We start from the raw sequence: 14,758 nt of genomic DNA, 5'->3' as shown, positions 1-14,758 counted from the left end.
ATGAAATTCTAAAACATAATTATATGATATAAGATCCAATGACTGATTTCTAATTAAAGACACTATATCTTGACATTTTGACATTTGCCTCCATTTATTAACTTTGAAATGGACTAATAAACAAACAAGTTATTACAATTTTAATAATTAGAATATATTTTTCTTCTTATTGTTTTCTCACTTACAAAATGTGAAATTCTAATGCAATTCCTGATTTTTTTTTTTCTGTTTGTATACTTAAAATGTTGCCGTCAACATCCTACCTCTTAAGTCTTTTTTTCTTTTAGAATTAATTAATAACCTTTGAGATTGATTATTCAATCACCTTTGATATTGATTATTCTATAGTCAAATTTAATATACTCCAAAATCCTAATATTGTAACGAATAAATGTTATTAGGGATGTTCTAGAAAATCAACTATAGAATAATTTGAACAATAATTCCATAATGAAGGAAAATATACTCCAAATCCTCATTCCATAAGGATAAATAACATTACAAATATTTCAAATGATCAATTATATGATTAAATTCAAAAGTAATGTTGATTTTAATTTGGCGTCCTTCTCTCATTCTTAATTTTCTATTATATATTTTTTATTTTTTTCTTAAATTATTCACGGCCTCATATATTTCCTATGATGGGCGTTTCTTTTTCCTTCCTTTTGTATTCATCTCTTTAAGTAAGATACCATAATAATTATAAGACCCTACAAATTATTTAATTGAGATAAAGCTTTTATAAGATACACTCTAATATTTCATTATTAAAAAGCTTTATTATAAATATAAATAAGTTAAATAGACCTCATTTTATAGAAGCAATTATCTCTGAAAGAGTATCTCTCTCATGTTCTCTACTTTCTCTCTAAAGTTTGTAACTCCTTACTCATCCTTTTGAAGATTAGAGCGTAATATAGAACTCATGGTGAAGAGACCTACACTTCTATTTGATTGTTTTGTTGAACAAAGTAATTCCTTTTTTACTCCTTTCAAAGTCGTTTGGGTTTTGTTATGCATGTGAGGAGTTTAGGGTTGCATGTATGGTTTGGGAGCTATTGAGGATTCTCTGTTCTATCAGTATCAAAAGAGTATGACCAAACTGTTCTGTCTTGTGTAAATACTATCTATATTTGTGATTAGCGGTACTTAGTGTCAAAAGGCCTTTGTTATGTTGTTGTGATTTGAAACTGGTTTGAAGAATTGTATATTTTCTTCGGCTAAATGGTTGGTGTTATTTGAGATGCACACGTGAAAGCATTAATTGTTGGCATTTTCATCTCAATAATTGATAAATTGAATTTCATTGGTTTCAAATGGTGTATTTGACAAGTTGTTTTTTTACTATAAATTCTAAAGAGAAAAGGAGAATACCATTTGAAACCTAAAGGAATAGATGTCATTCACTTGAGCTATGTTTAACTTTATTTCAATTGGTATCAAAGATTGCTTTTGTCTTTGTAAAATTAGAATTTTGTTGTTGATAGAGACTTCTCTATGAGACCTTTGATTGATTAGATTTGGCACCTTTTGAGCTAAGAGATTGATATAGTATAACCATATGAAGTTTATCAGGTGGGAAATAACTCAAGAAGAGTCATATTGCTCAATTAAATCTCAAAGAGTAAGTTTAAGTTTCTAATGCACCATCAGGCGCCTCTGTAATGTCGTTGAACATCACTTGGACAGTGGCCTCTGACTTAATTAGCGTTGGACAGAATTTTTGTATTGTTGGAGACCACAAAGTTAGTGAGTACACTAACTTGTGGGCGTTGGAAACTACCTTCTATTTTAAATCATGGGAGCTCCAACGGTGTTCTCACTCGGCACGCCTTGGACATGTTAAGGACAACTCCTTTCAACACCCTCTGTGTTAATCAATCCAACCAACCTTGGTATCTTCCAAAAAGCCTATTTAATCTGAAATTCCTTCCTTGATTTTAATTTGAATATATAAAAAAAATCAAAATAAAAAAGTTAGTCAAGTCATTATTCATGTTTTTCTTAGAAACATTTCTTATCAATCTAATATAGTCATGCATCATATGAATTGTCATATATGGAAAGTCATATATGAGAAACGGTCAAAATTTCTCATTCTCAAAAATGATCCATACAATATATGTTCCAATGGCTAACACTACATAACAAACTCAAAATGTCATGGTTAGACATGAAAATAAAACATGAAAAAACGCCTCAAAGCCAAGTCTAGAAACTTTTAACAATAGAACATTAAGAAAAGGAAAAAACATCAAAACAATTGTCTTCTTACTCACCCAAATATATTGCATTTAAAGAAGTCAACCAATTTGTCATTAACCCGAATGGATAGAAAGGCTGAATGTAGAATAGAAATAATCCAATTAAAAAAGGTAAAATGAAAACCCAATTTAAGGCTTTGATCAAGAAATCCCATATCAAAGACTTCTTTTATGCCAATTTGTGCACTGGATTTTACTTTCTTGAAAAAAAGAAGTTAATAAAAAGTTAAGTTATGGATACTTTTTAAAGAATTATTGCAGTAATTTACATAAAGAGAAATGTGAAAAAGAAAAGAAAAAAAATACTTATGGGGAAAGGAAATGGAATAGTGAAGAACTTAAAGAAAATTATATACTAAGAAACTAAGAATCAGGTGGACATCACCAAATTAATAGCAACATTAATGATGATGGAAACACCTCTTAAATATTTACTGTTTTTTTAATATTTTGGTTCATTAAGAGAAACATTTAGAAGAGCTAATTCCATGCATATAGTGCATAAGTTACAAAACCACATTAGAAGTCATTCTACAGAGCTCTATTTGAAAGATGGTTAAATTTGTTCCAAACATAACACATAATAACATTTATCCTTAGGGTACAAAGAATTCAATTCAACATAAACTACAATTCATTCACAAACATATATTGATTGCATGCGAACTTTACTTTTGTAGAAACTCAAGATATCATCTCAACAGTACAATAGACAGTACAAACAAGAGAGCATCTCATCTCAGTCAGCACAGTCAAAAACAGATATTTTTTAGGTCAAATTCCAACACAAGACCAATAAGTAACTGATGAAACCCAGTTGCTGCTAACAAAAGTCATGATTATCATAACCAGAAAATGGAAAAGTGAAACATGGCAAGAATCATTTAGTACTGTACCCACAAAGGGATAAGAAAAACAGTAACCTGAAATGATAGATTTTAAGATAAATGTTTTATTTGAAAGTGTTGCATTGCTTTGGCAACAAAAATGGGGTGAGAAAAGTAACCGTCTCTAATATTTCAGGTTGCATACCAAGATCCTAAAAGTTTGGATTAAATACAAAACGGGAGATGGAGAAAAATCATCGATGTTTGGCTGTCAAATTTTTCACCAAGTCCAGAATCCTAAAGTAATCAAAGAACAGAGAGGATTCTTTTCCCTCCAGTCCATCCCTGCTGACCCTGTTGCTACCAGCGAGGTTATTACATGGACTGCCACCAACAACGAGATCAAAACCTCCAAAAGTGCTCATCAGCTGCTCCAAACGATCACCATCTAGCTCCCTTACATCGTCCATGTCATACAAATTACCTTTCTGATTTGTTTGCTCCCACCAACTTCTAACAATATTCCTATTCACTTCTGATTTTTCAACAGACACTACATTCTTGAGAGGGATGCCGAGCCGATGAAGAGCTACCTCTGCCCCACCAATTCCAGAAAAGAGAGAAAGAAGATTGATACCGTCAGGATACATCTCTTTCAGAACTGACAAATGGTATGCCACAGTGTCAACCTGAAATGAACTGAACCCATAAGGAAAGAGAAATTTACATAGAAACATAGATGCATTAACCACTACTTTCACACAATCCATTAAGAAGTTCCATATAAAAGAAAACTTGCTGAAACCGCATAAGTAGCGTTCTGTCAAAATACCAATCTTTTAATGGAGGAAAGATGTTATTTATATATAAATCCTTTTTAACACGTTCATTCTATTCTTTCTATTCTTTTGTTCTTCCTCTACCTGATGACTCTAGAAGTTGAAACATTGCTAGATAATTCCAAGGACAATTATATTTCTTTATGACAGTAAATACATCCAGAAAGATCTTTGTGGATGCGCCATTATTATAAAAGAGTGAGAATTATCATACCTGGAACGAATTGCCAAGTGACTTGTATCTGTCAGTCCTACTTATTCCACCTCCCCTGGTGTGGTTCCTTGGGAAGCCTAACAGGGTTTCAACTTCATCAGGCTCAAGAGGAGCAACTTTATTCCTTCCAACCCAAACCAGATTCCATTTCCGACATTGATCAATAACGTACTTTTGTACATGTTCAGGGGGATCTCCAGCATGGTTCTCTAAAGCTTTCCTAATTCTTTCCGTTAGTTTTGCACTGCCAATACATGTTTGCAAACAATTAAGTTTGGTCCTTGGGTCCCATGAGGGCCACCACTTCCTTGTTAGGGGGAAAGCCTCATGTATTGTACGCGGTGGAAGTGGTAGAAGTGGGAACCTATTTTGGATGGGTAGGTTGTGAATATAGCCCCTTTTCCTGGCTGCCGCACAGAAAAACTTTGAATCCACAAATTCTGGCTCCACATCATACAAAAATCTAGAAATTGTTTGCCAAACACCTTTTGGTGCTAAGGCCACATTCTCATAATAGAAGTAAGGAGGACCAATGGCATCTTCCGGAATCCTTCTGTGTGTAATGAAGCTTGACTCTGTAGGTACACCAAATCCAATCATTGGGTTTGGAAGATGAAGAGCTTCCTCCTCATCTTCATTGATGATTTTCTTCTCACATCCCCTAGGTTTTTTCCTTCCCAACACTTCACAATCATACAATCTTCGTTTATTGGATTTAGTATAGTCATTGTACTGTAGCTGCAAAAATAACAATAAAATAATTTGTATATGTGACAAATAAATGAGGGGGTAGACAGCAACAGATAAATGATGTTACATAATTTCAAGGAAAAATTACAGAATAATATATACGCATATGCATTGAATGTCTAGTTTATTCATCACAAAATACCAATATGGCAATATGCTACGTTGCTACCTTTTCTTCAGGCGGTAGAAGAGCATCTTCAGCCTTTGCTAGCTGAGCAACATCTATAAAATCTACCAATTCTTCAAGTGAAGACTTTCGACCTGTAACATTTCATTAGAAAAATGAGACAACAAAATAGACGGTGAAAAAGTTCATTCAACAAGACATTTTGGAAAGTTGGACACACAAGCAAACAAAGAGGCCATGAAAGGTTATTAACTTACTATTATCATTATGGTGGTTGACCATGTTAATTTGATTAATATGGTTTATGACAGAATAGCAGCATTCATCTTCTATTAGCTTATTTATACAAAGTTGAACAATCTTATAGTGGCCTTCTTTTTTTGCATAGTCCCCCTTGCACAGGTCAGCCCAGTTTTGCGGTAAAGTGATACCTCCAATTGAGACTCCATGTCCAAGCCGGGAAGGAAACCATAGATCTTTGTTAAGGGACCAAGAGCCAGACCCTTGACATTGGTTAAGGGATTCTTAAGTGCCAAACTGCTTGTGCTAACAACTTTTGGTTATGGTGGCCTTCTTTAGACATAATTATATATAACACATGACCTACAGATGTTACTTCTCCATGTAAATCCTAATTATAGTGTTAGCAACTAAACAATCACATTTTTTTCTTGGTTTGACTAAAAGTAATTGCAGTATATTCATAAGGTAACTGGATAAGAAGATTTTCTTTATCTATTAGAGATACAATAACGGTGGTTCCAAACTGATATGAATCTGTCCCTAACGTGGACATTGGAACAGATAATCTCCGGCGAACTATTATGCCTTGATGTTCTGTGTATTGTATTGAGTATACAATTATATTAAATGCGGATTGATATGCATTCAGCAGGTAGGACTCAACTGGGAGATTATAAAAGTTAGAGAATGAGGAAACTCCATTATGGTTTACTATGTGAAATAGAGTGATGGCGTGGTATTGGTTCATTAAAAAGATTCCTACTATAACTTCAAAACCATTAGAGGTCTTCTGCTTTGTTCTTGGGAATTACAATATGAAGAGTTCGTCAAGAAAAGCTTTAACAGGTTCATTTTAGCAATGACGATAACTTGTGCTTGGAGTGCATATAAAATATCCAACAACTGGCAACCAATATCAACACTTAAACCTCAGAAAACAAATATATTCTTTATTTGTCTAATGGCTCAACTGCACAAGGGGCATAAATCCATGTGCTTAAGATCAATAAAAGTTAGCGAGTGATTCATACAAGTAACAAATATAAAGTACAATAATTCTCTCATTTTTTGCAGAAATAACAAGCCAATAACCCACACCAATATACAAATGGAAGCAAAACACACCTAATCTTTCAATGGCAATTATAGCCTCCTCCAACTTGTACCCCATTTTCACCAAAGTCTGTAATGTATCATCGTTCTGAGAAGAAGATTTTGCAATTTCCTGCAAAAATATAAAATGAGCAAGCTATATTTTATCATACAGAAACTATTCCTAATTCCTATATTATTTCCTAGCATAAGCAATTACAGACCTACCCCATAAATAAATGTTTGTAAAATCAAGTGGAAGCATGATGAAAATTTATTTTTAGTAGGAAAATGAAATTGTACAAGCCCTTGTAGTGTCACATGTTTGAAAATGGTTACATGTCTAATTGCGTGTCCTATAGAACTAGGAGAAACCATCCAAGTAGATGACACTTAAGGCAAAAATTAACAAGATATAAAATGAATCAAATCGTACAAACTCTAAAAAATAAACGTCTAAACATAGAGCAGAGATTACTTCATCATCAGAAAAAATATCAGTATCTGACAAATCATCCCAAGAGCTCCCTGCATTTTCTGAAGAAGAAGGATCCCGCTCAATACGCTGCTGTGGCTGGGGAGAACTTTCTAGAGCCTGCAAATATGAAAATAAAATGCACCAAGACAACTGTAACATGAACAGCCAAAATAATACAGAATGCAAACGGTATATTAATGAAGCAATGAAGAAATCTATAAGAAATCAGAAAGCAAAAAACAAAACAAAGTAGAAGAGGTGAAGGGTGAAAAAAAGGAGCAATTATATGCACAAAGAAGCCACAGACCACACATTCAAGTTGGTAAACATCATTGTCATTATAAGGTGATCTAGCTGCTCATTTAACCCCATCCTTTCTTCTGCAACTCGAGCCAAGACAAAATTAAGAGAAGAAGAATTGCAACCATTTCAGAGTTTCTTGGCCAGAAAGTCCCATAACCAGTTCTAAAAGAAACTTATTAAAAGAAGAAATAAATTCTTGACAAAATATTCTATTAAGAGAGAAAGGAAAATAAATGGGAGGATAGAGATTAATACAATAAACTCTTTAATCTTCAATTAATTTTAAAACAATGGAATGAGCACTGGAAGCCAACAAAGAAAGATGAATAACTTTTAATAAAAGCTTACTCCGATCTTTAATAACTATAAGTTTTAATATAACTTTTTCTCCACATCTACGTTTTTAATAAAGAATTGGAACGAATCTTAACAAGCAAATGGAATCAAATTCAAAATGTTATGCATAATTTGTTTAGCAAGCATTGACCACCAAGTTTGAAAATATATAGCCATCAGTTTAATGCTTATATTTCATACAGGTGCAGCATAATTGAAGTTGCTAATCTTGTCTATAATAAGGTTCCACAGTTATCAATCTCAAATAGCAATGTGTGGCAGCCAATTCAGAAAGTACTACGGAAGGTAGCAGAAAGTGGGACAAAATATATTTCAAATGTTAGAATACAAATTAAATAGCATATACTACACATAAAAATACTCTAAAAACAAAAGAAAATACACAATTAAAGAAATTCAAGATGAATATAAGTCACAACTTATACACACAATCATCATCAATCTAGAAGCATTAAAAACATTGTAATGATGTAAAAGAAAAAAGAAGAAAGAGGAGGGTCATATTACATAAAAGTTAGCAAAACGGGATCAGGGAAAATTAAAAGAGCAGAACACTTAAATAAAATTCTTATAAAATGTGAAGGGTTAGAGTTCAAAACAGATGAAAGTCTGGGATACTTTACCCAAAAGTAACCCAAACAACCATGCTCCAGGAATAAAAACGAGTTTTTGAAGGATTTATAGGGGTAGCACCACTATAATGCAACAGCCAGAGAAAATCCACAATTTTAGCCACTATGTAAAACCACTTGCTATTTGAATCCAACAGCAGTCCATAATCTTTCCGTTACAGTACTTCATTCTACACACTATTGACTACTATGGATAGATAGATGCAACCTTAAACTCACAAAGAAACTGTTTTCAACATTAGAATTTGTTACCTCCAAGTCACTAGACAGCAAGCTTTCCATCATTAACTACCAATGAAAACCAGCAATGATTCACAATTCATTTATGTATATTGTACGATGCTAAAAACTCTGCAAGGCTTATCATTATTAACTACAAATGAAAACCAGCAATGATTCACAATTCATTTATGTTTGCAAGATGCTAACAACTCCACAATACGGAAATGTAACTGTATTAATTTAGTAAAATATAAGGTGGGACGACTACAGTAGAGAAATTCCTTAAAATTCAATAATAGCTCGAGGACTTGTTAAAATATCACCTCACCTTGTATGACAGAAGTTCTTCAAGTAGTTTATCTTCGCTTTCCTCACCTGGAAGTTCATCAGGCAATATTATTTGTGAACTTTATGAATCAAATCTATGTTTAAATAGAGTGAAGCAATGTTTTTACCATATTCCTGAATTACTTTAGAAACCATCTCTCTAGAAAATCCCATGCCAATGAAGTGGTTGAATACCTTGGAATTAGCTGAAACTGCAGACGAGCTTGCCTTGAGGGGTAGAGAATAGACATTAGTAGCTAAAAACTCTATTTCCTTTGCACAATGTTATTTCTACATACATGTTCACAAGAATGTATTTTTTTCATTGGGTTTAAAATATGCTTAATTGAATGCGTAATTAGAAAAACCATAAAGTTAGTAAAGAAAATGAATAGTTTCTGATAAGCACCCAAGCACTTTGGGAACCCTCTCTAAAGACCTAGCTGTCAAAGGAGGAGAACTGAACAGTTAAATACTTCATCAAAAATCCCATACCATTCTGCAATGGACTAAGCACCCCATAATACCCAAGTCCCAATCAGAATCCCTTTAACAATAGCAAACATAGATCTCATAAAAAATAGAAAATGCAAAGAATCCAACATATTTTGTGTGTGCAATAAAATAGAGGAAGTGACACTACCAAAAGAAATGTAACAGCTTGTGAGTATTTGAAAGTAAAGTTATAAACCCTCCAATTATCAGATACACTAAGGTTACCCAAATCAAGGAGGGAATGCAAAATCAGTAAATAAACCCACATAACAGCAATAGAAAAGAAGAAACTGATTCATGAAGAACTAGCTACGATAAAATGAGAAACATAAGCAGTAATGACAGCCTTTGCCAACTAAGTGAGGTTGCTTCAATAGATCGAAAGACACAATGCTCTATGGCGAAAAAGTGAAAAATTAATACATGTATGAATTCCACAAAACCTAAGTTGTAAAATAGATATTATACATGAAAAAAAAAAATATACGGTTTCTGAAGAATTTTTTCCTCGTTGACCGGCGAGATCAGCTTATCATTTTGGTATATCATATCAACAACATCTGCAATGAGAAAAGCCTAAAAAAGCTTACCTCTCCAGACCCGGTAACGGCATCTCCATTAGGAACAGTTAAACATGAAGATGAAGACTGATAGTTCTCAATTTCAAGCTCATCTTCAGTGTTCCAATCAAAATTATCACTCTCCACAGCGGAATCATCCCCACCCTGCAATAATTGTTCAGAAAGAGAAGCAAAAGCTAAGAAGCAAGAAAAAGTGAGAGAAAAGTTTTTCAGAGCTACATATGCTCCCAAAAAAACCTAAACGTGTAGTAGTTAATGACAAGTAAAACGTACCATCTTCAATCTCTCAGCTTGGCAGAATACAGGTATTTTAGCTGCCCAAGCACAGAAGTAACAGAATTAGTTTGAGTGAATAACTCCTTATCAGTTGTATTCTGTTAGTTTCTTATTTACAGCTGTCTGTCAAACTCAGCCCATTAGAAATGCTGCTGTAGCTTATACATAGTTGCTGAAGACAGAAGTCATCAATTGCACAAAACTCAGTATAATCAATACAGAATTCTCCTTTCCTTATACCTTTTTTGTTTTTCTCTTAATAATTAGTATCAACCAAACCTAATCACATTTAGGAATACCAGTCAAACCAAACTATTTACCAGGATTCATGAACTCAATTCACTGAAAAACCAATTGAACTGGACTAGTTTTCAAGACATAGAGATCTTCAGCATGCAAGCACAAGCCAGTACTAGTCAATCTAAACAGCTTAAAACTGTGGGAGGAAAACTAGGATTCACCAAAACTCCGAACAGCTAATTCTAAGAGGTAATACTACTAGCCATTGCTAAAATAAAAGGACCATTAACTATAACCAAGAACAACACTATACACTAATTACAACATCATATAACCCATGCAGCCAACCTTACCCACTGGAATAAGGTTTCTTCAGTTTCTCTAGTATATAATCTAGTTCAACATCCATCTAATTCGACAATATGTAACCCCTCCTCCATGGGACAAAGTGATTGTTTTGTTACCCTTCAAGTACTATTTTTTCAATTAATTAATTGTTTCATTTCCACTTTTTCTAATGTTAAGAAATAGACTTTATGTTTAACTCGACCTTACAAAAAACTGGCTTCTTTTTTTAATGTTAAGAAATAAACTTTAACTTTAACTCTATCTCACAAAAAACTGGCTTATAAAGTGAGATTTCCACGTGACTTTTTCAAATTGATCAAGACAGTGAGACTAAATTTCTTAAAGTCAAAATGTAAACTGCACATGATAAGAGACATTTCTTTCAGTACATTTCACAATAACTGAAAACCACACAAGCAGTAGGATCGAGCAGCATGGACACATTTCAACATCTTTAAGGGCCAATTTCTTCTTACATACTCCGAGACCGTGTTCACAGAAAACCATGCTCCTCCATAGCATGAATCACAAAGCAATGTTAACCCACTAAATATTTCAAAGACAACATTTTTCAATCCTGTAACACATTTAATTGTCAAATCACTTTGTCACTCGTAGTAGTGATAATGATCTAACCCACCTCAAATAAAATTGACTTCAGTGGAAGATTCGTGTGGTTGATCAGAAATACCCACCTTTAATGGTACTAAAAGGTGAATATTGGTACCATAAAATCCCCAAAAACAATACAACGAAAGCTCCGGAAAAACATGGAAACAAATTTCACCCATTTTTTCCTTGCAAAACAGAAACTTTTCAAGGGAATCAATAACTCTTCTTAACTAACTAACCAAACACACCCACACAAAAAAAAAAAACATGTCAAACCCTAGAAAACAAGTTTGATCACCGATTGAAAAACAAGAAACAGTTGCAGAATCACTACCCGTCCGAGAATGCAGAACCCAGAATGCACTTCCACAGGTTCAGCTCTGCATAAAACAAACAAAGAACAAAAAGAAAGAAAAGATATATATTCAAAACAGATTCAACTCATACACTTACACAATCAAAGAGAAAGGAAAAGAAAAAGGAGAAATTTCAAAACCATTCTTCGTGCAAGAAAGAAGAAAAGCTAGCGGTGCTGATGCATGCAAGGAGAGAACAAAGACACAGAAGGGAAAAAGAGCTTTTTGAAGAACACAGACTGGGTCAGATTCTGAATGAGACTTACAATGCCAAATTATCATCATGAACAATGCAACAACACCAACATGGAGAAGCTTTTCCCCCACTCGCACATTTTCGTTCTATGTTCCACTCTCCCACGAGAGATGTTATCAGAAATCAAACGGTGAAGGACACATGAATATCATAGAATTAAACTACACGTGTCCTGTTTTAAACCGTTTGATTCCGTAACAATTCTAAAATTGGTGTGACTTTATTTTATATATTTCCGTCAAGCAAAACTGACATAAGAAACAACAATGAAACATGAGTGATGCGCGAGTATGATTCACTCATCATACTCGAGAGAGTGGCGTAAGTGATAAAGAAGAATCTCTTCTTTTTCACTTATTTAATCTAAAATATTAAATATTTATTAATTACAATATGAGTTTCAAAAGTAATATTTTACTTTTTCTGAATTTTGATATTTTTCTTTTACATCAATTTTAATTTAAAATGTTATATAATAAAATTGAAGTTTTAAAATGTTTCTTCAACGTCAGTGACAGTTTAATATTAGCTTTTATGAAAGTTATTATGCACTAATGTTTATTTGTATTTTAAAATTTATTTTTTTCTTAAATATCTTAAATTTCATATATATATATATATATATATATATATATATATATATATATATATATAATTATATTATGAACATTTTATCTTTAATAAATTTAATATTTAACATAAATCTTATTTTTATACATAAATAATATTAATACTTATTTTTTATTGTTAATTTACATTTATGATAACATAAATGTGATTTGTTACTTCTATATAAAAAAATTAAAAACAAAAATATTATTTTAACATAGAGTAAAAGAATAAATACTTATTTTGATTGTTAATTTACATTTATGATATCATAAATTTTACTTGTTACTTCTAGTATAGGAATTAAAAGTAAAAATATTGTTTTAAATATATCAATTAATGAGTTTGAAGTATATTTATCTAGTGTTTACTTGAATTTAAAGTTATAATAATTATGGCGATTATCCAAACATCATATTTAATTTCTTTTACTGTTTCGATTATATTCTTCGAGTTACTTATTTTAGAATAACTATTTATTACCAGTTAAAGATTATTTGTTTTCTACGTTTTTATTTTTATTTTTTTAACTTTATTTGTTTTTAATATTACTTTTTTTCTTTTTCATTTCTCTTAACATTGTTATAAATTTGTAATACATGATTTGTTATTTTACGATGAATGTGTCTAGAAATATTACACTTGTACTTTGGTTTATCTTACAATTCAATTTATATATTATTTTATTTTTATATTCCCTTGATTAAAAGGTGTGTGGGTACAAAAATGTACAGAACCAATATTCTGATTTAATTCATTCTTCTCCTTCAGCCTGATCCATCTTTATTTAATTTTGTTTTCATTTCTCACGAACCAACACATATTAATATAATACAAAGGCTTAACTATTTATTTGGTATTTACTTTGGTCGAAAAGTTTCTTGGTTCATATAACTTTTTATTTCAATTGGATCTCAATTCTTATCAAATTATCTCAACGAGATCTTTTTTAATAAAACAACTTTGTTCCTCTTTTAATTACGATCAAATATTATATTAATATTTATTAATAAATGTTATTAGTTAATTTTAATCTTATAGAAAAAATGGATTAATAATATATTGAAAAAATGGATTAATAATATATTAGTTTTAAATATTTATTCTTATGCACATTTATATTTAATTAGTTTTAATTTTATAAAAAAGTATAAATTAACAAAATATGAATTAATAATATACAATAATATGAATTTGTTTTCTAAAGAAAAAGTTACACTAGTTTTAACTGACATTTTTATTATATTAAAATGTCATTTTCTATATAATGTATAGTATGATAGGTATTATGGTGGTTCATCTTAAGCTATCATATTAAATTTTGTGACGACAAAATTTATAATATTTTTGAAAACATAATACATATAAATAGTGACGGTTAAAAGTAATGTAATGTAGCAAAATGATTGTCGCAATTTATATAATTTTTGGGTAGTGACAATGGTAAGGCCTTTATCCCTTTTTCTTACAAGTTTCACATAAAGCTCAATTTTGTCAATTTACTAGTATAAAATAAACAAGAGGAGATACTTGGAAAACTTAGAAAGGGAGATGGTGTTGAAAGGTGGTGGTGGAGAAGAGAAGAAAAAGTGGTGGAAGATGGAGGATGTTAGGGAAGGTGGAGGTAGAAGAAAAAAAAAATCAAAATTTGACACGTATTTATTTTCTAAACGGTGTTAACATCTATCTAATATAAATGATCATATGGAGCTTTTTTTTAAAATAAAATTGAGAACTTAATTGAGAATAAAATTGATGCACATGTACCATATAAGTATTAGATACGACACGTATCTGATATAATAATTCATCTTATTTTAAAAAATATAGGATACCACATATTTTTCCTACAATAATTATTTATATTAAATATGTTATTATAATTTATTTTAAACCATTCTATAATTAACAAATTATTAATAATTATTATCTAAATTATTGTATGCTAAATATATTAAACTAAAAATATACTTTTTTTAAAAAGTATATGAGTAACAATATTTTAAACTATTGTCGTGTGGTATAATAGTTAAGTTATTGTGTTTTTTGAATTCTGTAATACATATAAATATTTAGTTTTATAGTTTAAAAATTTCAAACTATTGTAATATTGTATTAGTTGTTAACAACTTGGTATTAATATTTTAAAATTTAACTTGTATCTTGAAATTATTTTTATTTATTACAATCATTATTTGTAAATTTAATTTAAAGAAAAACTGAATGATAATTAATAAATTAAATAATATTTTTATGCTGGTAATTAATATTAAAGAAAGAAAGATTAAAAGCGATAAAATAAAATTT

At 31.1% G+C, this 14,758-nt stretch overlaps 1 protein-coding gene across 2 annotated transcripts; it reads right to left on the bottom strand.

Annotated features, from left to right (window-relative positions):
• Positions 1–3,172: 3,172 nt before the first annotated feature.
• On the bottom strand, positions 3,173–11,988 carry LOC114181969 (DNA (cytosine-5)-methyltransferase DRM2). Of its 2 annotated transcripts, none has more exons than XM_028068686.1 (11): positions 11,853–11,988; positions 11,565–11,610; positions 10,028–10,068; positions 9,764–9,898; positions 8,807–8,906; positions 8,680–8,726; positions 6,838–6,954; positions 6,393–6,492; positions 5,067–5,158; positions 4,148–4,885; positions 3,173–3,783 (listed from the first exon to the last, which is right to left on the bottom strand). In XM_028068686.1, exons 3-11 carry the CDS (start codon positions 10,028–10,030, stop codon positions 3,349–3,351), a joined length of 1,767 nt encoding a protein of 588 aa, XP_027924487.1. In that variant the 5' UTR covers positions 10,031–10,068; positions 11,565–11,610; positions 11,853–11,988; the 3' UTR covers positions 3,173–3,348. The 2 variants fall into 2 exon arrangements, with proteins under 2 accessions (XP_027924487.1, XP_027924486.1); XM_028068685.1 differs by having other exon boundaries at positions 11,727–11,972.
• Positions 11,989–14,758: the final 2,770 nt, after the last annotated feature.

Source organism: Vigna unguiculata, chromosome 4 (assembly GCF_004118075.2).
Source record: "Vigna unguiculata cultivar IT97K-499-35 chromosome 4, ASM411807v1, whole genome shotgun sequence".
Classification (NCBI taxonomy): domain Eukaryota; kingdom Viridiplantae; phylum Streptophyta; class Magnoliopsida; order Fabales; family Fabaceae; genus Vigna; species Vigna unguiculata.
The sequence above is the reverse complement of the archived record's forward strand: the minus strand, read 5'-3'. Positions and strand labels throughout refer to the sequence as shown.